This window comes from Protobothrops mucrosquamatus, unplaced genomic scaffold (genome assembly GCF_001527695.2).
Source record: "Protobothrops mucrosquamatus isolate PMUCROS unplaced genomic scaffold, P.Mucros_1.0 scaffold198, whole genome shotgun sequence".
In the NCBI taxonomy this organism is placed as follows: domain Eukaryota; kingdom Metazoa; phylum Chordata; class Lepidosauria; order Squamata; family Viperidae; genus Protobothrops; species Protobothrops mucrosquamatus.
Genome location: NW_015386554.1, coordinates 492,052 through 517,347, shown reverse-complemented (window position 1 = coordinate 517,347; position 25,296 = coordinate 492,052). Strand labels below are relative to the sequence as shown.

At 36.9% G+C, this 25,296-nt stretch overlaps 1 protein-coding gene across 1 annotated transcript in view; it reads right to left on the bottom strand.

The window, feature by feature from the left end:
* Positions 1–25,296, bottom strand: part of WRN (WRN RecQ like helicase) — a 61,342-nt gene that overhangs the window by 736 nt on the left and 35,310 nt on the right. The window contains exons 21-36 of the mRNA XM_015813828.2: positions 23,620–23,721; positions 23,244–23,336; positions 21,669–21,810; positions 18,227–18,397; positions 18,048–18,142; positions 17,425–17,497; positions 15,614–15,690; positions 15,066–15,150; positions 13,774–13,886; positions 12,512–12,626; positions 11,127–11,261; positions 4,812–4,904; positions 3,630–3,767; positions 3,098–3,214; positions 1,537–1,629; positions 342–479 (exon numbers count right to left, since the gene is read on the bottom strand). Of these exons, the coding sequence (XP_015669314.2) occupies positions 342–479; positions 1,537–1,629; positions 3,098–3,214; positions 3,630–3,767; positions 4,812–4,904; positions 11,127–11,261; positions 12,512–12,626; positions 13,774–13,886; positions 15,066–15,150; positions 15,614–15,690; positions 17,425–17,497; positions 18,048–18,142; positions 18,227–18,397; positions 21,669–21,810; positions 23,244–23,336; positions 23,620–23,721 (1,780 nt within the window). The remainder of the gene's footprint in view (positions 1–341; positions 480–1,536; positions 1,630–3,097; positions 3,215–3,629; positions 3,768–4,811; positions 4,905–11,126; positions 11,262–12,511; positions 12,627–13,773; positions 13,887–15,065; positions 15,151–15,613; positions 15,691–17,424; positions 17,498–18,047; positions 18,143–18,226; positions 18,398–21,668; positions 21,811–23,243; positions 23,337–23,619; positions 23,722–25,296) is intronic.

Below are 25,296 nucleotides of genomic sequence, written 5' to 3'. Positions count from 1 at the left end.
ACAATTTTGCCAAATAGTGGCATCTTTACAATACTTTATTCCACTTTTTAACCTGTTTGATGGATTTATGAGTTTGAAATGTATATATCAAAAAAGACATTCTTTCTCATATGTGCTTTCCAAGATTATTTTTTCCTCCAAGCAGCTTAGAAAGCACAAAGAAACCAAAAGTATAAACATGAATAATTATTGCTAGCTTCTTGGGATAAGAACTTACATGTTATTTGATATTAAATGATCACAGAAAGGTACTACAACCTAGTTGTAAAATCAAATAAAATATATTCAATGTATCATTAAGTTTGCCTAAGTCTGTTTTGGATGACATGAATAACAATTACCTCTGACTGGGAATCAGTAAACAGATCTTCCTCAACATTAGCTGAGTGTTGGTTCCATGAAGCCAATTGGATAGCACTCTGATGATTCTGGGCATCCTGTTTAGGATTAAGGACTTGCTCTTCCTTATTACATTGTTTCTTTGGAAAAAGAGGAACCAGTTATAATCATTCTACTAATCTTCTGGATACAAAAGACTGACAAAATAGATTATAATTATAGTTAAAAGCTTAGTTCCCACATAGCAAGGCAGATACAAATTAAGTATGGTTTCTAAGGAGGTTGAAATGCTTATAAATACTGCAAATTGGGGAGTATAAAGGGGAACGTTAGCTATTTTTCTAAGCAGTTTATGTTCTTTTTCTTTTTTCCTGTTTTTAATATTTATAAGCAACAATAAATAATAACTATCAAATATCAAGCTCAAGATCCTTATATTACAAAATAATGCAATGAATTTTGCAATAATCCATTAATGTAATTAATACCAATGCTTTAACTGTACAATTCAAGAAACCTTTTCAATGATTTAACACCATACCCTGCATGACACTGGAAAACTAATTTGAGAAATACTAGATATCAAGAGGATTATCTTATGGGCCATGTTAAGTGTTGAGCTTTCTTTTACTATAAGTCTTCACCAGAGGCTAGAAAGTCATCTTCCAGCTCTCTCTCATAGCTCCACCTCCACCTCACAGTTCGTGTGGAGGTTTGTTGCTCTGCCTGTGCTTGTGGCTTATGAAGTTGTTACAAAAATGGCCACCCAAGGAAGTGATGGGTTCTCTCTCTCTCTCTCTCTCTCTCTCTCTCTCTCTCTCACACACACACACACACACACACACACACACACACACACACACACACAAATCAGGTAAATATATTCCTTTCTGAGACCATGGGCTGGATGATTTTGGGTGGCATGTCATATCTGGTCAATGGGCTGTAAGGTTTGCCAACCCCGACTCCAATGAATCTTGCACTGAGCAGGGGACTGGACTAGATTATCTCCAATGTATTTTCCCACTATAAAAATTTATGATTTTAAGTCTCCATTCTATATTACATACTTAACTTAGATATTAATGAGAATGTTTCCAATATTATCATTAAAACAAATTCATTGGTGGAGACTCTGTAATATTTTTAGTATTTGTTTGTTTGGTATAATCAATGGATGATGTACTATATAATTACCCAGGATAAAGACTCTGTACATGAGGCATTCTGCTTTATATTTCCATAGGACTCAGAACTGGATTCCTGAATAAGTGGCTTCACTGAATCCTTCTGAAAGATTAAGGCAAATTACATTAACAAATCAAATTAAAATTAGTTGTTATTAACTATAATATAAATAGCAGTGCATCAACTGGAAGAGAAGATTTGAAAACTAAAATTGCAGTTACTTTTATTTCTATATTCGTATCTTGCACTTGTTTTAAATTGGACAATAACATATGCATCTTTTCATTTAATATGATCAAAAGTCATATAACCACAAAAACTATTTTACTAAGCAATGAATAAAGCAGAAGGAAGCTCAATATTTTTTTGCTGTAACTAAAAGCCATAAATAAAGCAGTTCAGCAATAGGGTATTTTTAGGATAGGATAACAGGTTCATCTGAATTGTAATCTGTGCACTCAGATTGGGTTTTGAGCTGGCTCAGAATCTTGTTTCAAAATTGTGGCTACTAAACATTTTCATTTTATGTTTTACCTACTTGGGTAGGTTAGGAGTGAGGAAGAGAGAGAGAGAAAGAAAGATGACAGATGTACATTGTAATGGATCATCGAACAAAACAATCCAGAGTTCTCACTCAAGGCACAAATGATCAGGCTCAAATTATCCTACTTCACATATATTACATGATTTCTGACATAGGTTCTAATGCTGGGGAAAGAAAGAAAGAAAGAAAGAGAGAGAGAGAGAGAGAGAGAGAGAGAGAGAGAGAGAGAGAGAGAGAGAGAGAGAGAGANACTGGATGATTGCTCTCATCTCTCTTGGATGAAAGATCACCAGGAAATCCCAGTGTACTACGGTAGATGCAGATGTCAAAAAATATTGCAGAAGGCAATAATGGCAAAGTACTTCTGCATTTTGTCAAGAAAACTATATGTCCATCTAGTCATCAAGAGCTAATCTCTTTTGAACACAAACACTGAACTGAATCACAACCTTTAATTATAAACAAATTTTATTTTTTGTAGGAAAGTGCCAAAAGTAATCTCAAGAGAAGAAAAAAAAGTTAACAATTAAAAAAAATTAAGTAGCATTGCACATGGTATCCTGCTTTTTAATATTTTCCCCCGGAATGTTTTCCTTAAAAATAGTGTACTACAAATAAACAAATATGGGCATGCCCATTTCATGAAAACACAGTTCTCCTAAATGTCAACATAATATTTGAAGAGGAACCATATGTTACATGTATTTTGAGAAGTCAGCTGTTTCTGAATACAGGTTCACATATGTTCCTTAATAGGTGATTAAATTTGAAAAGAAAAAATTCACCACATCAATACATAACACATATATTGTGAAGAATATTTTGTGCAATGTGCACTCTGATTTAAACTATTACTCATTTTCTTCTTTCTTTGTCTGGGCTCACTTTCAGAGTTTGATCAGTCCCATAAATTTTTCTGGAAGAGGTATTAATGGAAAACTCACTTGACTGAGACAGAACAAAGTAGAAGAATCTCATCTTCATGAAGTTATGTGTAAATACATTGTTGTGCCATTTCCAGTTTCAACTGAAGAGTCCTTTACTTCCTCCTCTGGATTTTTTAGATACTTTAACATGAGGAATTATTTCCTTTGATGTTCCAAACCACTCTGGTAATTTCCTCTTTGAAGACTGACTTAACAGCTAGGAAAAAAAATCATACATTTATTCTTTCATTAACTATGTAATTTTTACTCAGGCAAGATACACATCAAAAGACAATTTTGCCAAATAGTGGCATCTTTACAATACTTTATTCCACTTTTTAACCTGTTTGATGGATTTATGAGTTTGAAATGTATATATCAAAAAAGACATTCTTTCTCATATGTGCTTTCCAAGATTACTTTTTCCTCCAAGCAGCTTAGAAAGCACAAGGAAACCAAAAGTATAAACGTGAATAATTCTTGCTAGCTTCTTGGGATAAGAACTTACATGTTATTTGATATTAAATGATCACAGAAAGGTACTACAACCTAGTTGTAAAATCAAATAAAATATATTCAACGTATCATTAAGTTTGCCTAAGTCTGTTTTGGATGACATGAATAACAATTACCTCTGACTGGGAATCAGTAAACAGATCTTCCTCAACATTAGCTGAGTGTTGGTTCCATGAAGCCAATTGGATAGCACTCTGATGATTCTGGGCATCCTGTTTAGGATTAAGGACTTGCTCTTCCTTATTACATTGTTTCTTTGGAAAAAGAGGAACCAGTTATAATCATTCTACTAATCTTCTGGATACAAAAGACTGACAAAATAGATTATAATTATAGTTAAAAGCTTAGTTCTCACATAGCAAGGCAGATACAAATTAAGTATGGTTTCTAAGGAGGTTGAAATGCTTATAAATACTGCAAATTGGGGAGTATAAAGGGGAACGTTAGCTATTTTTCTAAACAGTTTATGTTCTTTTTCTTTTTTTCCTGTTTTTAATATTTATAAGCAACAATAAATAATAACTATCAAATATCAAGCTCAAGATAGAAATCCTTATATTACAAAATAATGCAATGAATTTTGCAATAATCCATTAATGTAATTAATACCAATGCTTTAATTGTACAATTCAAGAAACCTTTTCAATGATTTAACACCATACCCTGCATGACACTGGAAAACTAATTTGAGAAATACTAGATATCAAGAGGATTGTCTTATGGGCCATGTTAAGTGTTGAGCTTTCTTTTACTATAAGTCTTCACCAGAGGCTAGAAAGTCATCTTCCATCTCTCTCTCATAGCTCCACCTCCACCTCACAGTTTGTGTGGAGGTTTGTTGCTCTGCCTGTGCTTGTGGCTTATGAAGTTGTTACAAAAATGGCCACCCAAGGAAGTGATGGATTCTCTCTCTCTCTCTCTCTCTCTCTCTCTCTCTCTCTCTCACACACACACACACACACACACACAAATCAGGTGAATATATTCCTTTCTGAGACCATGGGCTGGATGATTTTGGGTGGCATGTCATATCTGGCCAATGGGCTGTAAGGTTTGCCAACCCCGACTCCAATGAATCTTGCACTGAGCAGGGGACTGGACTAGATTATCTCCAATGTATTTTCCCACTATAAAAATTTATGATTTTAAGTCTCCATTCTATATTACATACCTAACTTAGATATTAATGAGAATGTTTCCAATATTATCATTAAAACAAATTCATTGGTGGAGACTCTGTAATATTTTTAGTATTTGTTTGTTTAGTATAATCAATGGATGATGTACTACATAATTACCCAGGATAAAGACTCTGTACATGAGGCATTCTGCTTTATATTTCCATAGGACTCAGAACTGGATTCCTGAATAAGTGGCTTCACTGAATCCTTCTGAAAGATTAAGGTGAATTACATTAACAAATCAAATTAAAATTAGTTGTTATTAACTATAATATAAATAGCAGTGCATCAACTGGAAGAGAAGATTTGAAAACTAAAATTGCAGTTACTTTTATTTCTATATTCGTATCTTGCACTTGTTTTAAATTGGACAATAACATATGCATCTTTTCATTTAATATGATCAAAAGTCATATAACCACAAAAACTATTTTACTAAGCAATGAATAAAGCAGAAGGAAGCTCAATATTTTTTTGCTGTAACTAAAAGCCATAAATAAAGCAGTTCAGCAATAGGGTATTTTTAGGATAGGATAACAGGTTCATCTGAATTGTAATCTGTGCACTCAGATTGGGTTTTGAGCTGGCTCAGAATCTTGTTTCAAAATTGTGGCTACTAAACATTTTTATTTTATGTTTTACCTACTTGGGTAGGTTAGGAGTGAGGAAGAGAGAGAGAGAAAGAAAGATGACAGATGTACATTGTAATGGATCATCGAACAAAACAATCCAGAGTTCTCACTCAAGGCACAAATGATCAGGCTCAAATTATCCTACTTCACATATATTACATGATTTCTGACATAGGTTCTAATGCTGGGGAAAGAAAGAAAGAAAGAAAGAAAGAAAGAAAGAAAGAAAGAAAGAAAGAAAGAAAGAAAGAAAGAAAGAAAGAAAGAAAGAAAGAAAGAAAGAAAGAAAGAAAGACTACCAGCAAGATAGATGGTAAGTTACAATGACAGTAAGTGCAATGTTGGAAGAAAACCAGGTTAGGGACAGATCACTATGGAGAAAATCTATCTGTGGTTGTTGGGGGTAAAAAACACTTGTTGGCAGATTATCAATCAATGCAAAGGATATCCTTTAATCTAAAATCTTAGCTGGTTTTCAAAGGCAATAAGGTATTATATGCAGGCAGTAAATGGTCTCATTTAGTTTATGGATCGACAATGGAGAAAAAGAAGTTTCCTTTCTCTGTCAGTATACTTGTCTCTCACAGACTTTCACGTGTGTGCATGTTTGAATAAACAGTCAATGTAAAATCTATTTCTTTCCTAATATTTTGTTTTCCTTATGTAGCTAAAAATACATAGCCACTGCTGCAATCCTATATCCAACTGTTAACTTAGCATTTTTCTGGCTATATTAGAAGGTAAAATTGGAGTTCCTTCTCCTACCAATAGGTGATACTGTTGTTCTGAAATCATGTTTTACAATTCTTCCAAAGAATTCAAAATGTATTATCTATATATCATCATCATAACCTCATTGATGCCATGGATGCCCTAAACTTGCTCTATGGAATAAGTAGTGGAATCCATGAATTATAAGAAGCTAGAGGTCAGACAAGGGTTGTGTAAACTGGTAAATATTTTGTAATCTTGAGAAGTGATGTTCAGAGTTGTTTCAGAAGAGGCCATACTCTCCCTTTAGGATCAGTTTGGGTGATCATGTATGTGTGAGAGAAAATGTGAATGCTCATGATAGCAGCAGCTCATCTTTCCTTTGCATCAGCTTCAAGCATTAGCTCTATACTAATTACTAGATCTTATCTGTTGGGTGAGGCACCCGATCTATCAAATATAAATCAGTCTGTTCTGCGTTTCATTTATTTCATTTATTTCATTTCATTTATTCGATTTGTATCCCGCCCTTCTCCCGAGGGACTCAGGGCGGCTCACAACATTTTTAAAACAGAAACAAACCCACAATCCCCGTCGAATAAAACCAATTAAAACCCAAATATTTTAAGTTGTGATATTTAAAATTTTCTAAAAATGAACCCGATTTAAAATCCTCCCTAGGCCAGGCCCGCTTGCTGGAAAAGCCATGTCTTGAGGGCGCGGCGGAAAGTAAGGAGATCCGGAATCACCCGGATCTGGGGGGGTAGTTCGTTCCAGAGGGCGGGGGCACCCACNGCTCCAATCTAGGAGCATGTTTTGCAGGCAGATCTCACATACTGTGAACACTATAAATTCAAAATTTGTGGCTGGCAAAAAGTTAGTGGGAGACTAGTATAGCTATTTCAGGCTCATTTTGCCCTCATCAGCTAGTCACACCCTTCAGGGATTCGAACCTGGGCAGCTTGCATGTTAGGCAGCTGTATTACATGATATAATAATTTTCCAGTACATGCATGGTGTTATTCTTAACATGAACATGTAGTGCCATATTAATTGTGTGTCAACGCTGCTAACATCGGATGTTTTTGCATTGACAACAGATGGAAATGTAGCCATCTTTTACCTTTTGCTTTTAGAGTTAGATGTTGCTGGGAGGGGGAATGTGAACGAGAGTCCAGCTAGACATAAAACACTGGACCCAGCGTGAGAAACAAGGTTATTGTAACCAGAGCTGATAAGCAATTGGGGGACTGGAGAACTGGAGAGGAAGCCCGCTTCAAGTTAATTGGGGAATGTGATTTATGACTGTTAATTGAAGGAGGGAATTGTGCTTTGGTACTATGTGCTCAGGGGAGGGGAACTTAGTTTTTGGCTTCAATTATGCACTGCCGATGTTAGGCTACTCAAAATAAAGATTCTTTAAGGTAAACAATGCCTTGAAGTTCTTTGAAGAGTTCCATCTGTCGGAACCATGACATTAAGCCAAAACCTAAATTCCCCTCCCCTGAGCACATAGTATCAAAGCACAACCATGATACTGTGCTTTAATAAATTACTTGTTCACTTCCAGAATCAGTATACCGTGCTCATTTTGATTCTTAAAGCCCTTACTAGCTTTGAGCATCCTTCTCCCATAGGCTCCCCCCCCAAATACCACTGAATTTATAGGGAAGGTTTTATGCAGAAAAAAGTGACCCTTCATATGTTAATAAGAATTACCATGGTCAAAGTAACTAACAGAGAAATCTTCTCAGTGATGGTACCACATTTGTAACCTAACAATCTCATTATTGCTTTCTTGCCAGATCAAATCCACAAGATTTTTCCCCCAAGTTTTGAATAACTAGTTTCTATGATACTTGATGTTCATTTTAAACTCATTTTCTTTAGCTAGGAAATCAATGATCATCACCATCTCTGTTACTATATACCCTTTAGTTAATATGTAGTTGCAAAAGTTAGTCACATTTATTACGTGGTCTCAAAATGTATGTGACATTGAAAGATACTAATTCCAATATAAACATCAGGGTACAAGGATATGAAAGGACACTTAGTGACCTAGGTGGATAAGGAATTTCTGACTCTACATGTATCTTTGACTCATGCAGACAAAGAGATATAAATAAAAATATAGATAGAAAGAGTACCAACTTACTGAACATACTGACATCCAGTATGTGAATATTTTACATGTGCATAAAGACCAAAGCAGCTCTGGTTCCTTCCTTTTGGTATTTCACTAGCAATTGAGCAATGTTATGTAAATAGTACTGTATAAATAACACATCTGAATCTCAACTGAATTAAATCAGCAGATTAATCAACTAAACACTTAGCTGATTACTACTCTGACAAAGCTCATTTTATTCAATTCAATCTATACTGCTCAAAAAAATAAAGGGAACACATCCTATGAGACATTCTATAGGATGTGTTCCCTTTATTTTTGTGAGCAGTATATAAATCAAAGACATACTTATTTTAGAAGCCATTTGGGTTGTGCTACAGTGGCAATAAGTTCTTTTGTTAAATACTTAGAGAAGCAATAGTCCTGTGAATGAAGAAAAGCAGACAAGTATTTTTGTCATTCTAGGCAGCTATGGAGTGACGCAGTAAATACTGTGTTTCCCGAAAAGGCCTACCCTGAAAATAAGCCCTAGTTTGATTTTGGGGCCTAATATAAGTCCTACCCCAAAAATAAGCCCTAGTTTTGGGGCGAGGCACACACCTAAAAATCAAGCTAGGGCAGGGGTGGGGGGGAAACTGCCTCACGCACCCTGCACCCACTTACTTGGCAGCCAGGCCTCTCCTTGCCAGTCCACTTCTTCTGCGGTGTCTTCTGCAGCCAGACCTGCATTTTTCACTAACAGGCCTTTCTGGAAGGCCACTGCAGCTGAGAACCGAGCTATGGATTCAATCCATAGCTCAGTTCTGCAAGACCTCTGCAGCCGAGATGGAGTCAATCCATAGCAGAATGCAGGCCGGAATGCAGCTGCAGAATGAAGCTGCTCCTTTGACCGCAGAAGAAGTGGACCGGCTGGGCGGGGCTGTCAGTGCCGGAGGTGAGTATAAAAGACATTCCCCAAAATAAGACCTGGTGCCTCTTTTGGAGGCAAAAAAAAAAAAAAGATTATTTTCTGAGAAACACGCTACTAGCAAAACATAAAAGTGTTAGTACAATTTATGAATGGGAAAAATTATTGTTTCTTATTCTGCTATGCTAATCATATCAAGTGGCTTTTTAATACATCTTTGTAACTTTGCCAATTATTTTCTTCACATAGAGATGATGACTGCATATTATGTTTGCTGACTTTCTCTCAGACAACAGACACAAGAGTGCACATTATAATCAATAGTCATTTGATACACGGCATCAAATTACCAAGTCTTAATTGTATTATTGCTCCTTGCTAATTAGTCCTTGGGTATTTTAAAATTTGTTGGCTATCTAATTTCACATGCTCTTGGGAGCAGCAAACTGAGAAGCAAACCTAGCATCAATATACAGAAGCAGTTTGTTACAGTTGCTTTTTTATTAAAAAAAAATAAAGTCTGTCAAAAATTGTGGGTATTTTTAATTAAAAAAAATCAGCAATACTGAGATATGTCCCTCTCTGGGCAAAGTTTGGACAGCTGCTCTGGAAAAGAGCAAAAGTTTTTATTTAATTAGACTGGCAATAATATTGATACCAGAAGAACTTATGTAACTTAGCTTCAATGAAATCACTTTATAACCAAATCTGATTGATTACATAGCACTATGAGGCCATTATATCAGTTACCCAATTGCTGACTAGCAAATACAATATATGCAATTACTGAAAATATCAAAGGTGGGGGGGAGAAATTAAATGAAATAATTAATTGGGGAAAAAGTACATCAAACTATTTAAAAGACTGGTTAACTATTTTAGTACTTATCCCTCATTCAAACATAATATAGACAAAACATGCCATAGCTTTAATAAATATGTCACAATATTTTGGGAATGTGACACTAATCAGTCAAAATCTATAGAGATTCTCAGTCATACAGGTCATAATTATCCCAAAGGTGCTTTTTCACAAGGCAACTGATCTTTCTTATTTTTCTTTTTCTTTGAAGACGTTTGACTTCTCATCCAAGAAGCTTCTTCAGCTCTGCCTGGATGGTGGGGAATGGAAGGATTTATACTCCTTGCAGACAGCTGGTCATTTGCATTCTATTAGAGCAGGGGTAAGCAACCTTGGCTCTTTTATGACTCATGGACTTCAACTCCCAGAATTCCTGAGCCAGCCATGCTGGCTCAGGAATTCTGGGAGCTGAAGTCCATGAGTCATAAAAGAACCAAGGTTGCCTACCCCTGTATTAGAGAGTCGTTGAGGGCACCTGGAGGTTTATCTGTGTAGTCAGGATGACTTACATTTGGGCCTTGCACTTACGACCATCATAGCATCCGCACAGTCACGTGATTAAAATTTGGATGTTTGGCAACCAACATGTATTTTCAACAGTTCTAGAGTCCTGGGATCATGTGATCACCATCTGCAACCTTCCCAGTTGACTTCCAATAAGCAATGGGAGAAGCCAGATTCGTTTAATAACCATGTGATTCACTTAACAACTGCTTAGCAATGGAAGTTCTGGTCCCAACTGTGATTACATGTTGAGAACTGCCTGTATTATACTTTGTTATTATTATTCATAATTCATTTGGACTTCCGGTACTTGATCCCTACACTGAAATCCAGTATACTGAATGAGAAAACAAGATAAAAAGGAGACAGAAATGAAAAACAAAAGGAAGTAGTCCCATCCATGTCTCTTCCCTCATATGTTGCCTCCTATGGAAGACAGCCACTAGCAGAAAAGGGTCTTCTTCCCTAGCTTACAAGCAGAACTTCATTTAACTCATCATTCTGCCTTGAAACAGCAAAATAAGCCCAATTCAAAGTAAGTCTCAGTACAGACCATCATGAGCCAATAAGATGTAGCACATAAGCAGTGGTCAGTTTTTTATTCCTTTAAATTAAAGTACTTTGATAGATTGCAATCCGATAAAGAAGTGTGGTTTCGCATATAAGGAAACGTTAAAAAGCTTACCAGGGACCTACTCGTATCTTGAAACAATGAGTAGGTTTTACGTTCTTCTGATTTTCTTGGGACGTTGTACTCACTGTCCACCTGAAGGACTGCATCTGGCTGATCTCTCATTCCACAATTCTTGGAGATGTTTGTCTGCAGAGTATCAAGGAAACTGCTATTTTTAAAAAAAATCTAAACACTGAAGAACATCACTGAACAAAGGAATAAGCAACGCTGGGAAGGAAGGTGGTCACTTAATGACCAGTCGCTTAACAACTGTTGAAAGTTATGATGCCCCCCCCCAAAGGCTACTTACAACCAGTCTTTGAATGTGTCAGTCCTGCATCAACCCCTCCCTGCAATCACGTGATCACATATCGGGCGCTTGGCAACAGGCTTGCATTTACACTGGTTGCAGAGAGATTTGCAATGTTTTTGCTGGTTTCTGGCAAAAAGCACCCATTCAGGAGAATGGATTTGCTTAACGACCACATGATTCACTTAACAGCCACAGTGACTCGCCTTGTTAAAACGGTTATAAAGCCCAGGCAGGTCACATAATGACTCGCTTAACAACTACAATACATGATCAAAACTCCAGGCTCAATTGTGGTTGTTAAGTGAGGACTACCCATATATAAAACATCCTTATACTGAACAGCTAGTTCCAGGTTATCTGTTTGGACTAAAACATCTGTGATTGATCTGGGCATAGACTACAACACCCATGTTCCAAACAGAGGGGTGTCCGGTCAAAAAAAAAAATCAACCCCTTCAAACTTCCAAAATCTTTACTGCTCTACATCCCTTCAGCCACCAATGACATCCTCAGCTTCAAACGTGGTATATCCGACAGTGCTGAACACCCCCCTCTCCACCAGCTCCCAATGCTCCCAATAAAGAGAAATTGAAAAAGGAGGCCCTGGTGGAATGATTGCATAGGCCACGTTTGGAGCCAGAGACATTGATGATAGTTACGAGGAGGTCGGGAAAGGAAAACAGAGGGAAGATCAACAGGTGGACCAGTGCACAAAGAAGAGGAGAAAAGGGTGAGGAGCATCAGATACAAGAAGACTTCTTCAGGCCAGTGGCGTGCAGGGCGGTCAAAAGAGCAGAGAAAGGTGAGTGGGGGGAAAGTTGAAGTGCACCCTGCAGTTGTAAGTGCAGGCAGACTGAATTTTGCTCACGTGACCCCAGGAGCACTGCAATGGCCGTTAACTTCAAGAAGCAGGTATGACCACCACTTGTTCAGTGCGGTTGTAACCTTGAACAGTCACTGAACAAATGGTTGTTAAGCAAGGATTACCTGTAGGCAAGACGTTAGAAGAGCATGCCTCCAATTGTGACATTGGCTCACCTTCTTAAAACTTAACAATAGTTAATTGAACTTAATGATATCCGACCTGCAAATTATTTGTCTGGGAGAATTCTTTGATTATGTTTAGAAGAGGAGCCAACACAGTAGATTTTGCTTCAGAAATGCCATCAATTCTCTTCATAATTTCCACAGTTGTAGGCCTGGAAAAAAAATGTTGCAGATGTTACAGACATTCTATGGTTTCATTACTTTTGAGTTTGATATATGAAGGTAGAAAGGAAAAAAGACTCTTATAAGTACAGAAAGAAGGAGAATATGAAAGTACTTGCTGAAGAACCCGAAAAAAGAAATTAAAACCTAGATAAGCTGGCAAAGTTTACAATCCATCCGTGCAATTTGTCACTACCAGTAAGTGTAAAGAGATTACTGGCTTCTGATCTGCTTGACCATCCTTTATTTTACTGATAATATTATTGCAGAATGAAATTTAAATTCATATTTAGGGTCATTTATATATTTTATTATTTATTTTATGGAATTTAAATCTTTTTACTTTTGAGAACAAATCCCAAGGTGGTAAATTTAATAAATGCAGTTATGGTGTACAATTGGCATCAAATTAAGGCTACTGATCTCAAGCACGTTTGCTAAAGTAAAGCAAAATTTCCAAACTTGAGTCAATGTGAATCATCTGAATACATCTAGAAGGACGAAACATTAAAAAAACCCCATTCTAATGATTTGAAATGTTATCAAAAGAAGGTGCAATTGCTCTTGGATTAGCCAAGAGCAATTGCATAAGCATGAAAAGTCTAAAATGTTTGGAAATCATTGTAATAATGAAGGAAATTCTGTAGAGTTAAAGGTGAAAATGATAAGACAAACCATCAGTGCTTGTGGTAATATAAACACATTTTCCCCCTTTCAGCTATATTGTGGTCAAACAGATTTTCTAATTTTTAGGGATAATTACTTAGTTCAGGAATTCTCAAACTGTGGGACAAGTCACTCCCAGGTCAAGAAAAAGGAAGATAGCAATTTTGTTAAGTAAATGAAGGTTGTTTTGTGGCAAGAGAAAAGCTAAAAAAAATATATATCTTCCCTCATTTTTGATGATTATAAGTTTGAATCAGGGCGGAAGCAAATGGTTTAATTTATTACCCAATCCTAACTCCAATGAAATTATTAGATTATTTATAGGGTGGAATGGGAAGATGAATTCATACAAATTCATTTAACATTTTAGGAGATGAGAACCCCTGACATTTCCCCAGCCAAATGATTCCTATTGTTCTCCAACATGTATCTAAATGGTGTTCCTTCACTCACTTCAGTGGAAATTCATACCTTATCGCAGTCATATCAACCAGCACTTTATTTGTTGCAAGCACAGCTGGAGGGATGTCTTTTTCATTGGCAAGTTTCTGCCGGGCTGCCACTAACTTGCCATACAGTACTGTCTGAAGGAAACAAAAAGTGTTTACAAATTATTGCACTGAGATGAAAGGAAACATTATTTTAAGAATATCAATAAACAAACTTGCTGCTCCATTTAAAACAGTGGTTCTCAACCTGTGGGTCGGGACCCCATTTGGGGTCGATCGACCATTTCATGGGGGTCGCCAAGCAAGGCTGTCCGCCATTTTTTTTGTCCGCCATTTTTTTCCCCTTTTCCGGCGGGTGCCTTACCTCCCTTGGGCTGGGCCAGCTGGTGGACGGCCTGCTGCCGCTTGCCAGCTACGCCTTGGCCGGCGCAGGGGGCGGAACCACGCATGTGCGGCGCTCCCGGGCAGGGAAAGTCCTCGACTTACGACCGGTTGGGTAGTCCTTGACTTACGACCGGTTTAGTCCTCGACTTACGACCGGTTTAGTCCTCGACTTACGACCGGTTGGGGTCGCGGCATTAAAAAGGTCACGGCATTAAAAAGAACCACTGATTTAAAAGATGCCATTTTTTTTAAAAAAAAGTATACAAATATAAACAAGCAACAAGAAGCGTTACCCTTTTTTAAAAAAATATAGAATGGAATGTTGCATCAAGGATGGCATTTTTAAATGTAGGGCTTTGTGACTTCTGAGTTAGTTTTGCCTCCCGGCAACTGCCAAGACAAGTCCTTGGAGTTTTTTTGGCAATGTTTTCAAAAGTGTTTTATCCTTCTTCCTACAACTAAGAGGGAGTGACTGGTCCAAGGTCAACCAAATGGTTTCATGCTTCAAGTGGGACTAGAATTCACAGTCTCAGTTTTTAGCCTGATGCCTTTAACCACTATGCCAAACTATCTTTCTTAGATGTGGGTACATCATCCAGAATCAATAACATTACTCTCTTCTCTTCCAAACTAAGTTTTACTCAGATGCCGGCCTGAGGGAGTCAAACAGATCAGCATGATGAAAGCAAGTCCCTTTATATCTGTGCCATGATATTGCAACAAACGTCCAAAACAGAATTCATAGCACAACAGTGTAATGATACTTTCTGCATTTTGACAAAAAAGCAGGAGCCAACAAATACCCAGTGAGGTATGATTTAGTTTTCACTTTGATTAAAACTAAATCAGTCCATTCATTATGATTTCTATAATCATGAAAGAAACCTGGTTCTCATATGAATCTAATCACCAAATACTTGGCATACTAACCTGCAATTCCTTCTCCCTTTCAGATATAACAGTTTCTGTAGCATTCAGAGGAGTACTAGGCAGTGACACCTGCACAGGGGCACTACTATTGAAAGAAAAATAGTTAAAACTTCTGTTCAGCCAGTATATGTAGTAGCTGACAAATAATAAGAGAACACAAATGCTTGCATTTTTCTAGAAGGAGCCAATGAATGCAGGGACCAAAAGCCTTGTGAAATGCTTACTGGATCAAGTATGAAAGACATGCTTATGGCACAAGCTGGAAGAACAGACTGTGCTATTAATCTTTCCAAAAGGCATCTACATGTTTTGTTCCTCTGGAAAAATTGCCACATTTTAAAGATTTTCAGTGAAAAAACAATTCCTAAATTTAAATTGGTGACAGCAGCACCAGCAAATACCGTACAAACCTATTATAGAGCATTCCAAATAAAGAGTTCCACAAACAACTTCTATCCACCCCAAATTCTCAACAAACATTAATATGAAGAGATACAAAAAAGCTACCAAAAAACCCCCCAACATACTAATATTACTTTCAGAAATACCTTTTATCTGAAAGTCTACTCCAGCTGGACATCTTACTAACTTCCGAATAGGAAAACATTTTATGCACAGAAGTGTTCTTCAGTAACATAAAAGAAAAAAAGAAAAAATGGATATGCTTATAATGTCTTTTGAATACAATTAATACAAAAGTTTTTTAAATATATAATTTTACAAGTAATTTAATAGGTTTAGAATAAATCAGGGGTTCCCAACCAGGGGTGTGAGATGATATTCCAGGGGTGCAAAAACTTGGGTTTTCAAAATTATAGTGTATATGCATAATTCGTTGCCATTATTTCGAACTTTTGTAAGGGGTGTGAGAATATATCAGAAGTGTTTTAGGGGTACGGGGTATAGAAAAGGTTGGGAACCACTGAAATAAATCATATCACTACAGTTTGCTTGGGTTTCAATAACAAGAAGCATTAACTCTGAAGAGTGGAGAAATGTCAAGATAATACTGAACTAAATAAGATAATATGAAACTAATTATATTACAGTTGAGCAAAAATGCCAATGTAGCCACTGTTGGCATCATCTGAGCCAAAATACAGAAAGAAGGAAGCAGCCCCAGGAATCTAGAGATCCTTCTCCCAAACCTAATCTACTTCAATTTCAATTGCAGTGAAGACTTAGTTCATTCTTAATTAGGGCTTCTTTCGTAAGGACCAGTAATTTATCAAATTCTGGTTAGATGGAAACTCCTTTGTCTTGATATCCGTATCCATACATTGCTTAGATTGAGAAAATAAAATTTGCTAGGGAAGGAAAAGAGGCAAGCAAGCAGGCCTATTCTCAGTTCTTGATTTCTTGGGTAAGATTTGAAAGCCAGCATCATTTCAGAACCTAACCAGTTTAAATTTCTAAGTGCAAATTCTTATTTCAACATGTTATTAATTTTTCCACCCCTTTTATTGAGGAAGCAGAAATAGATAAGCAGGTACAAATACTTTCATTAGACCAACTGGATTTTGTACCATTTCATCTGGCTTTCTGATGACTGCCCTGCAAAATATCCTTCCTCCCCTCTCCGAGATCCAGCAGGCCTCAATTCTTTCTTTTGGAAAGCCTTAAAAAGCTGGTTCTTTCCTCAAGCACTGTGATCAAGTGAGGCTATAGCCCGGTGATTGGGAAATGTTGGCTGTTGCTTTTTAATTATTTCCTTTATGTTCTCATTATTGCTTGCTCTGAGCTATGCAGAGCTGTAATATAGGCTCAGTACTGATTTTATAATGAAACATTGTTCTGTAATGAATTTCACAAGAAATTTGTTGTTTACTTTCTTTTATCACAAGTAACATTTCTTCTTTCAACAGTTATCTTTCAGAGCTATGGTTCATTTTACTAGGTAGCATCAATTTTAACTCAGAATTAACAACAGATTCGACAGACGACAGATTCCTGAACACTGATTTCAACTGATTAATTTATGCTGCTAGATTTTTCCTCCAACTGGAATAGGACACATGTAGCTATCAAGAAAATACAGTAGTTTCAGAATAGCTCTTTCAATCATTTCTAAATTTGGTTTCCATATGGAACTTGTCTAACAATAAGTCCTCTGTTAATGAGGGCTGATAGATCTGTTATGTATACTCTATGCCACGGGTGTCAAACTCGCCACGTCACATGACGTGTCGCGACATATCGCGACTCTTTTTGCATTGCTGGCAATGGGGTGGGTGAGCCTTCGGTATGATGAAACCGGCCCGCGGGCCGACAGTTTGACACCCCTGCTCTATGCTATTTGTGCTGTTACTGACTCTGACTAATATATAATATCGCTTTCTCTTAATAAAATAACACAAACCTGTTTCTTCAATGTTGACTGAGGCAATCCAGCACTGGAAACATGTCCTGCTTCTGTAGAGATTTGTTTATAACTGCAAAGGGGAGTTTAAGGGAGTTTAGACATCCTGAAAGCAAAACCTAATTCCACAGTAAACATTACTGCTGTGCAAAGCATTCCGATTCAAGCAATTCCAAATTTGAAGCATACTATTTCAAGCAACTTGGAAGCAACTGCAAAGTTCAAAACACAAGCCATTCTGAGCTCAAAACAGAAAAAGAGAGGGTTTCAATCAAACCAATTCTGCATATACACAGGCAAAAGAGCTATGGGTTTAAATGTACTTCTTTCACACAATATATGGCTAAACATGTTAAAGCAAGTGGCAGCTACTTAGACTACCTAATGTTTTGTCACAGAATTTACAAATAGAAACTAATTCTGAACTATCAGCCTTGGAAAAGCGTTCAACCCTAAATATCCAGAGATTTGAAAGCACAAAATAAATTTCTTTGGCTGGCAAAAAATTCTGGGAATTGTGGAATCCAGAAATTTTGACTAGTCTAGAAACAGAAAAGATCTCCCAGACAGACTGAAAATATGACTTGAACTGCACGCACTTCAGAATCAGAAGACATAATCACCTTGGAGTAGATTTCTTTAAGCATAGTTCCTCGTCAGACAGAAGTAAAAGACTTTGCCTCTGCTCTTTTCTTGATTTACTGAGCCAATCTTTACCCTGAGAGTAAAACAAATTACTTAATACATTGATGCCCCAAGTTGTCATTTAACTGAGCACCTTGTCTGATGACCACAAACCTACCTTCGCAGTAAGCATGCACATGACTGAAAACTTGTTTTGACCAGAAACTTCTTTAAGAAAACCCTCAAATATGAGACGTCGGCCCAATGCCTTCCAGGAGTGCTCTGGCCAATCCTTCCCACTTCCAAACAGAGCGTAAGTCCGGAATTTGTCTGGGAGACGCTGAGAAAACTGGTTTAAAAGAAAAAAAAAGTTAGTAATATACCCAAGAATAGTTTTTAAAAGACCCGAGTCTATATTGCTTCTGCACAACTCTATACCATTACTTAACACTATCTAACAAAATGAAATTCAATGGTGAAAAAAGTAAGGTTCTACATTTAGGCAAGAAAAACCAAATGTACAGGTATAGTATAGGGGGTACCTTGCTCAATAGTAGTAACTGTGAGAGGGATCTTGGAGTCCTAGTGGACAATCACTTAAATATGAGCCAGCAGTGTGCTGCAGCTGCCAAAAAGGCCAACACAATTAATGCTGGGCTGCATTAACAGAGGGATAGAATCAAGATCACGTGAAGTATTAATACCACTTTACAATGCCTTGATAAAGCCACACTTGGAATACTGCATCCAGTTTTGGTCACCACGATGTAAAAAAGATGTTGAGACTCTAGAAAGAGTACAGAGAAGAGCAACAAAGATGATTAGGGGACTGGAGGCTAAAGCATATAAGGAACGGTGACTGGAATTGGGTATATCTAGTTTAATGAAGAGAAGGACGAGGGGGGACATGATAGCAGTGTTCCAATATCTCAGGGGCTGCCACAAAGAAGAGGAAGTCAAGCTATTTTCCAAAGCGCCTGAAGGCAGGACAAGAAGCAACGGATGGAAACTAATCAAGGAGAGAAGCAACCTAGAACTAAGGAGAAACTTCCTGACAGTTAGAACAATTAATCAGTGGAACAACCTACCTCCAGAAGCAGTGAATGCTCCAACACTGGAAGTTTTTAAGAAGAGACTGGACAGCCATTTGTCTGAAATGGTATAGGATTTCCTGCCTGAGCAGGGGGTTGGACTAGATGACCTCCAAGGTCCCTTCCAACTTTTATTATTATTATTATTATTATTATTAGTAGTAGTAGTAGTAGTAGTAGTAGTAACAACAATGCAGCCTTTCCATTACCCCATCAAGAAATATGCATATAGAAAATGACTGCCTGTTCAAGGAGAACCAGTATGATAGATGTGAGAAAAATATGATAAAAGGACTCTGTATTACAGTCCTATTGGAAAAAGGAGTTGCACAGAGGTTTATATGTTTATATTGATACTGCCTGGAATGGAAAACTCAAATCTTCAGTTGCCTACTCAACTGTACCCAGGTAAAGAATGTTCTGCATCTCAGATCTTGGACTGAAGTGGGGCAAAAATGTTGTCTATTCAACCCCATGTGCCTCTCTTCATTTCATTGCCTGGACTGTTAATGACTTTGCTAATGTCTTTGGGCCAGGACAGTATGGTATAAATCTCAATCCTGCTACCAGAAGCAACGTTGTACTGCAACATTTTCACTATAAAAATCCCTTTGGTAATTTGTAGACTATTACAAATGGCACATTATTCTTTCTCCCTTCCCCCCTTCTAAAAATGTTAATTTATGTGTTATAGGCATTTGAAATCATGACCTAAATTTCACTTTCAGAAAGTATATCACTTTGACTTGAAGTTTCCAGTATCTTTTTTGGTATGGGCAAAGTATGTTAATCCTCTTTTATGTTCTGTATGGGTTGTATCCTATTGGTAACTGACTGAGGAAATGTTAAAAAGCAGTAGCAAGAGCTAGGTATGTTTGATGACCTATTCTCCCATCAATCCTTTGCGCCATCTCTCCAGCTGCTCTAAGAGCAGATTTTGATCAGGCTATGCATTGGGAATGACAAATTCTTTCCTTTCTACCTTCATTAGATGTTTCTGCTGGAACAAAGAGCATTTAGCTGCTGGAGAGATGCCAAATGGGTATCACTTTCATGTAGTTATTATTTTCTCTGTTAATATGTTTTTCTTGGCCTTGTTTTATTATTTTTATTTTTGCTCTGGTTTATAACCTAGTTTGGGGCCTTTTAAAGTAATAGAATAGGATGCATCATTTCAAGTGTCCACAGACACAAAGTGTTGGAAACTGGCAACCTCAAAATGAAACAACAACAACAACAAAAAAAAACCTCACAACTGCAGAAGCCATATTTTGAAAGTTTAAAACCTTCCTTTGTCTTAATAGGGATAGTGTAAGATTTCAGCTGAGGCAACTTTTTAATTTGAAAGTTCCCAGGAGAATTTGATCACCACTGAAGATGGATTCAAATTTCAAATAACAGGTGAAATCTGATCTCTCTGGTGACTCACTTGAAATCTGTTTAGGAACACACCTGTGCTTATTTTTACCCAAAGTCTACTAGGTTGAACAAAGCTTATAATAAAACAATTCTTCACAAACTATGGGTGAATGTGGTATAAAGTAAACTATTTATATCTGGAAGTATGCTTAATAAAGGACATTTCTAACCATCTTAATATTATTACCAAACCATTAAATACTTGTTACACATTGAAATAAAAGCTACATAGAATATTAGACCTCTACAGCTGAAATACTGTTAATTACAATAAATATGCAGTAAACCATAAAAAGCAAAAATAGTATACTTTCCTTTTATAATAATTAGAAAAATGGCTAAAAGAATTTATTAAACCTTAACAGCAGAAGAAACTTTCTGACATATTCTACAGTTAATACAGAAGATTAATTGAAAATTAATTCTTTACCTAAGGCATTTTTCAATGTCAGTTGAATGAAACAGTGAATAGCTCTTAAAATAGCCAATTTCATGCACACTGAATTACCTACCTTAACTAACTAATAGAAGGAAGTACTGCCGTACCACTTTCTGACTATTCAAAGTGATTTTTAGTACTGCAAAATAGACAGGGCCCTCAGTCATACAAAATATTTTTAGAAAAGAAAATTGGCAAGAAATTGTTGCACAGGGTTTTATTTGAAACCATGCCCACTGCCCATGGGGGGGGGGGATGCTGGATTATGGAATGCCAAGAGAGGACATGAGAGATGATGGCATTATTTCATTTAATCTGTCCTAGGAGAGGGCAGATAAAAAGGTGAAAAGTAAAACATAAATTGTATTTACCTTATTAATATTAAAATAATGTTTAGTCAAACAGGAAAGCTCTATAGAATGCGCAAAGTTTATGAATACTTAGCAAATAGAGGAATGGAATAGAACACAGTCTTACATGTGGCCTTTAGCTCACAAACTTTCTATTACCACAATAAGTAGCACAGAGCTTGTTCTTTCATATGTAATGAATAATACTGAATTGACAATAAGAATTAGAAGATCCTAGAATGCTGGAACTCCCAGACCCACCATTTGCCCCACTTCCATGCAAACAGCATTACCAAATTTCAATCAATTTACCATACTTACAGATCCTCTGAGAAACAGTATGGGAACCCCCATGCCAAATCTCTCATTTAAGGCACATATTGCAGACATCAGTTTGTATGCTTGCTGACCAAAATCTTCAAAACTGTCCTGAGTGTCAATTACTGGGGCACAACGAACGTTCCTAGAAGTGCACAAAAATGTATACATTGTTTATAACTGGTATCAAAAAAATTGGGGGGGGGGGAAGGGAATATATTTCTCATTTTTTCCCTACATATACACACAGTCAAATCATGAACATTACAAGCTCGCATGATTCAAAAAGCAACCTAGAAAATGCTTCTTTTCTAAAGATTGAAGTCAATGGCCAAATTAGTCTTTATCCTATTTATGCTTCTTGGCACAACAGTATTAGTAAAATGCCTTCGATCTTATGTTTTTCAATATTCTCACAATACTATGACTCCCTTTTCATCATTTTTCATGGACATTAGTATGTTTGTTTCAATTTCATTTGTTGATGTATCATTATCTTTCCCATTATCTTTCTCTACAGTTTTCAATGTTCTCTCATTTCCCTTTCATCCTTAAGAATATTATTACTATATTTTCTATTTCTAAGTTCAAATGTTAAATTTTATTCAATTTGCCCTCAAACACAAACGCACACACATACGCACATAAACATTTAAATGTCTCATCGCTCTTAGATCGTTAAATTGTTGAAAGCAGACATTTTTATAAGCAGACATCTTTCACATTTGTTACTAGTCTCCAAATAGCCCAATCACTTTTTTTAAATTCTCATCTCATTCCTACTCATACATTCATATAATAATAATAAAAAATCCTTCTGCCCTATGATTGCATTGATGCAGAATGTTGCCCAATGGCTTCCAAACCGATCTCTGCTTGTCTCTCAAACAACAAAGCATAAAGCACTCAGGGCTGTAAATAGTGAAGCACCAACAATTGAAAATCAGTGATTTTGCACTGGTTGAATGTCCACTCACTTCATTCCGTGCCAATGAAAGCATCTGGACACTTTTCAGAGATAACTTCAAACTGAACATTTTGCAATATTCTAATTCTAATGCTATTAATGCATGGATTGATGGTTGCCAGACCTGACTGGTTTAATTGAGGCAGCCTCACAAACTTTTATCTTGTCTTCTCTCTGGTCTCTTGTACCTCAGCTGCATTTTCCCCAAATTAGGAAATCCAAGCACTTTAGCTTGAATGAAATGGGGTAGGTGACCCAATGTCAGATGAGATAACAGCAATATGGGTTCAACAATTTTCATGACTATCAAAATCCCTAAATAATTCTGGCTCAGATTTATTCTGAGAATAAAATAGAGAAAATCTATCTATGGCAATTTAATTCTTTAGATTATAAATGTAAAATGATAATAGTGAAACTAAAATAAAATTATATTCTGTGAATTAGCTTTTGGCAGTGAATGACTGAATGGCATACCACATACTGATATATTCTTTATGTTAAAAGTAATGATTTTTAAAGCATATACTTCATTAGCAGAGAGCCATTATCCCTTTATCTGCTGAGGGAAGGTGGTTCCAAACTTTAAATCTTTTGGGTGCAACATTTACCTTGATCTGCAATTATCACAACATTTTCCTGTTCCCATGATGCCTGTCGATGCCTTTCGGAGTTGTTTGTCTTCAAAATGAGACAAGATGATTCTGCCCAAGAGAACGTTGGGAATTAAATAAAAGAACAAGAATGTACATGTTAAATTCATTGAAGAAAACAATGAGCTGAAATCATCATCATTAATTAATTCACATAGGAGCTAATTATTTGTCCTTGAATCATCCTGAGACAGACATACTTTTTTCAAAGTATGAAACTGATGGTACTAGTGCAAAAATCCACCAGAATCCTCTATGATTTTTCAAAATTTCACTTAGCTTTACTGAAAGCTACTGTTTGTCCCTTGCTAAAATATACAACATAAACACTTACCTCCGCCTGCAGCTGTTTAAGCTTAGATATTTCTCAATCTTCGCCATCATCTTCAGTTTGTACAGGCGAAAGGTTTCATTACGTATCTCACTGATTAGATGTCTTAAAAAGGAAAAGAATAAAAAAAAACCTGAAATACTGATAATTCATCTGATTTTTTCAGCAGCCCAGGCCAGAATGGACTTCCAGAAGCAGCATCCACACAGAGAACTGGTTGTTCACATATTTGAATCCCAACACTGGGTGCAAGGGGTTAATATTTATGGGCCCATCTACTGGTGATCATAGCACATGGAAGATTGTGACTTGGAAAAAGAGAGGGATAAATTAGATCTTACCTTGTGGCGATGAGGGTGGCGAGGACTAATTACTACTCCACCCTCATTGCGTCATCAGATAACCGCCCAGCCTCCCTCTTCAGGGTGACCCGCTCCCTTCTCCAATTGGGGGGGGGGATCACCTGGCGGGGAAGGCTGAGGAGTTTGCACAGTATCTGCATGACAAAGTCGCTCGGATCCGAGAGGGTTTGGACTCCGACTGGGTGGCCCCGGGGGAGATGACAGGAGCAGGTCTTGAGACTGTTATTTGGGAGGAGTTTGACTCTGTGACTCCCGATGACGTGGACAGTGTCCTGGGGAGACTGAATNTTTGATTATTCTTATCCAAATATTCAATTAAATTAATAATTTGTCTTACATTATATTTCATATATCTTCCAGTTATAAATCCTGATTGATCACTATGAATCAATTGATTCAACACTTGCATTAATCTATTTGCCAGTACTTTTGAAAAAATCTTATAATCTGTATTCAATAAAGATATAGGTCTATAATTCTTAGGTTGAGTCAAATCGTGACCCTCCTTAGGTATTAAAGATATAAAAGCAGTTCTCCAGCAGGGAGGTACCGCTTCACCCAACAAAATACTATTAAACAATTCCCTTAATGGTTCTATCATTTCTTCCAATAACATCTTATAATAAATTGCTGTGAATCCATCTGTACCTGGTGCCTTACCAAGTTTTAATTGCTTAATTGCCCCCTTTATCTCCTCCAACGTAATTGGGCAGTTCATTTTTTCCCTTTGATTATCTGACAATCTAGGAAAGTGTGCCTCCTGTAAGTAATTATCTATTTGTTCAACTTGTATTTTTTTCAGAAGCATATAACTTAGAATAAAAATCCAAAAAACTCTTTTTAATCAAGTTTTGTTGAGATGTCATTTTACCATTATAATCTATTTTCTCTATAATTCTTGATTTCTGCTTCTTTCGTAATTGATAGGCCAACCACCTTCCTGGTTTATTTGTGTTAGAAAATGTGTTATATTTCATATACCTTAAACTAGTTGCCATCTGATCTGCTATTAACATGTTAAATTGTTCCCTAAGCACAGTAATGGATACTTTTAAATTATTATCCAGTGGATTCAAAATAAAGGCCTGTTCTTTCAATTTAATCTCTTCCTCCAACTCTTGTATTGGCAGGGGGACAGAGGTCGACCCCAAGACCCCTAACTTGCGGGGTTCCACAAGGGTCGGTCCTCTCTCCACTTCTGTTCAATATTTATGTGAAGCCGCTGGGGGAGATCATCCGTGGCTTCGGGGTGGATTTCCATCAGTACGCTGATGACACTCAGCTGTACATATCCACCCCGGGCCACCCCAACGATGCC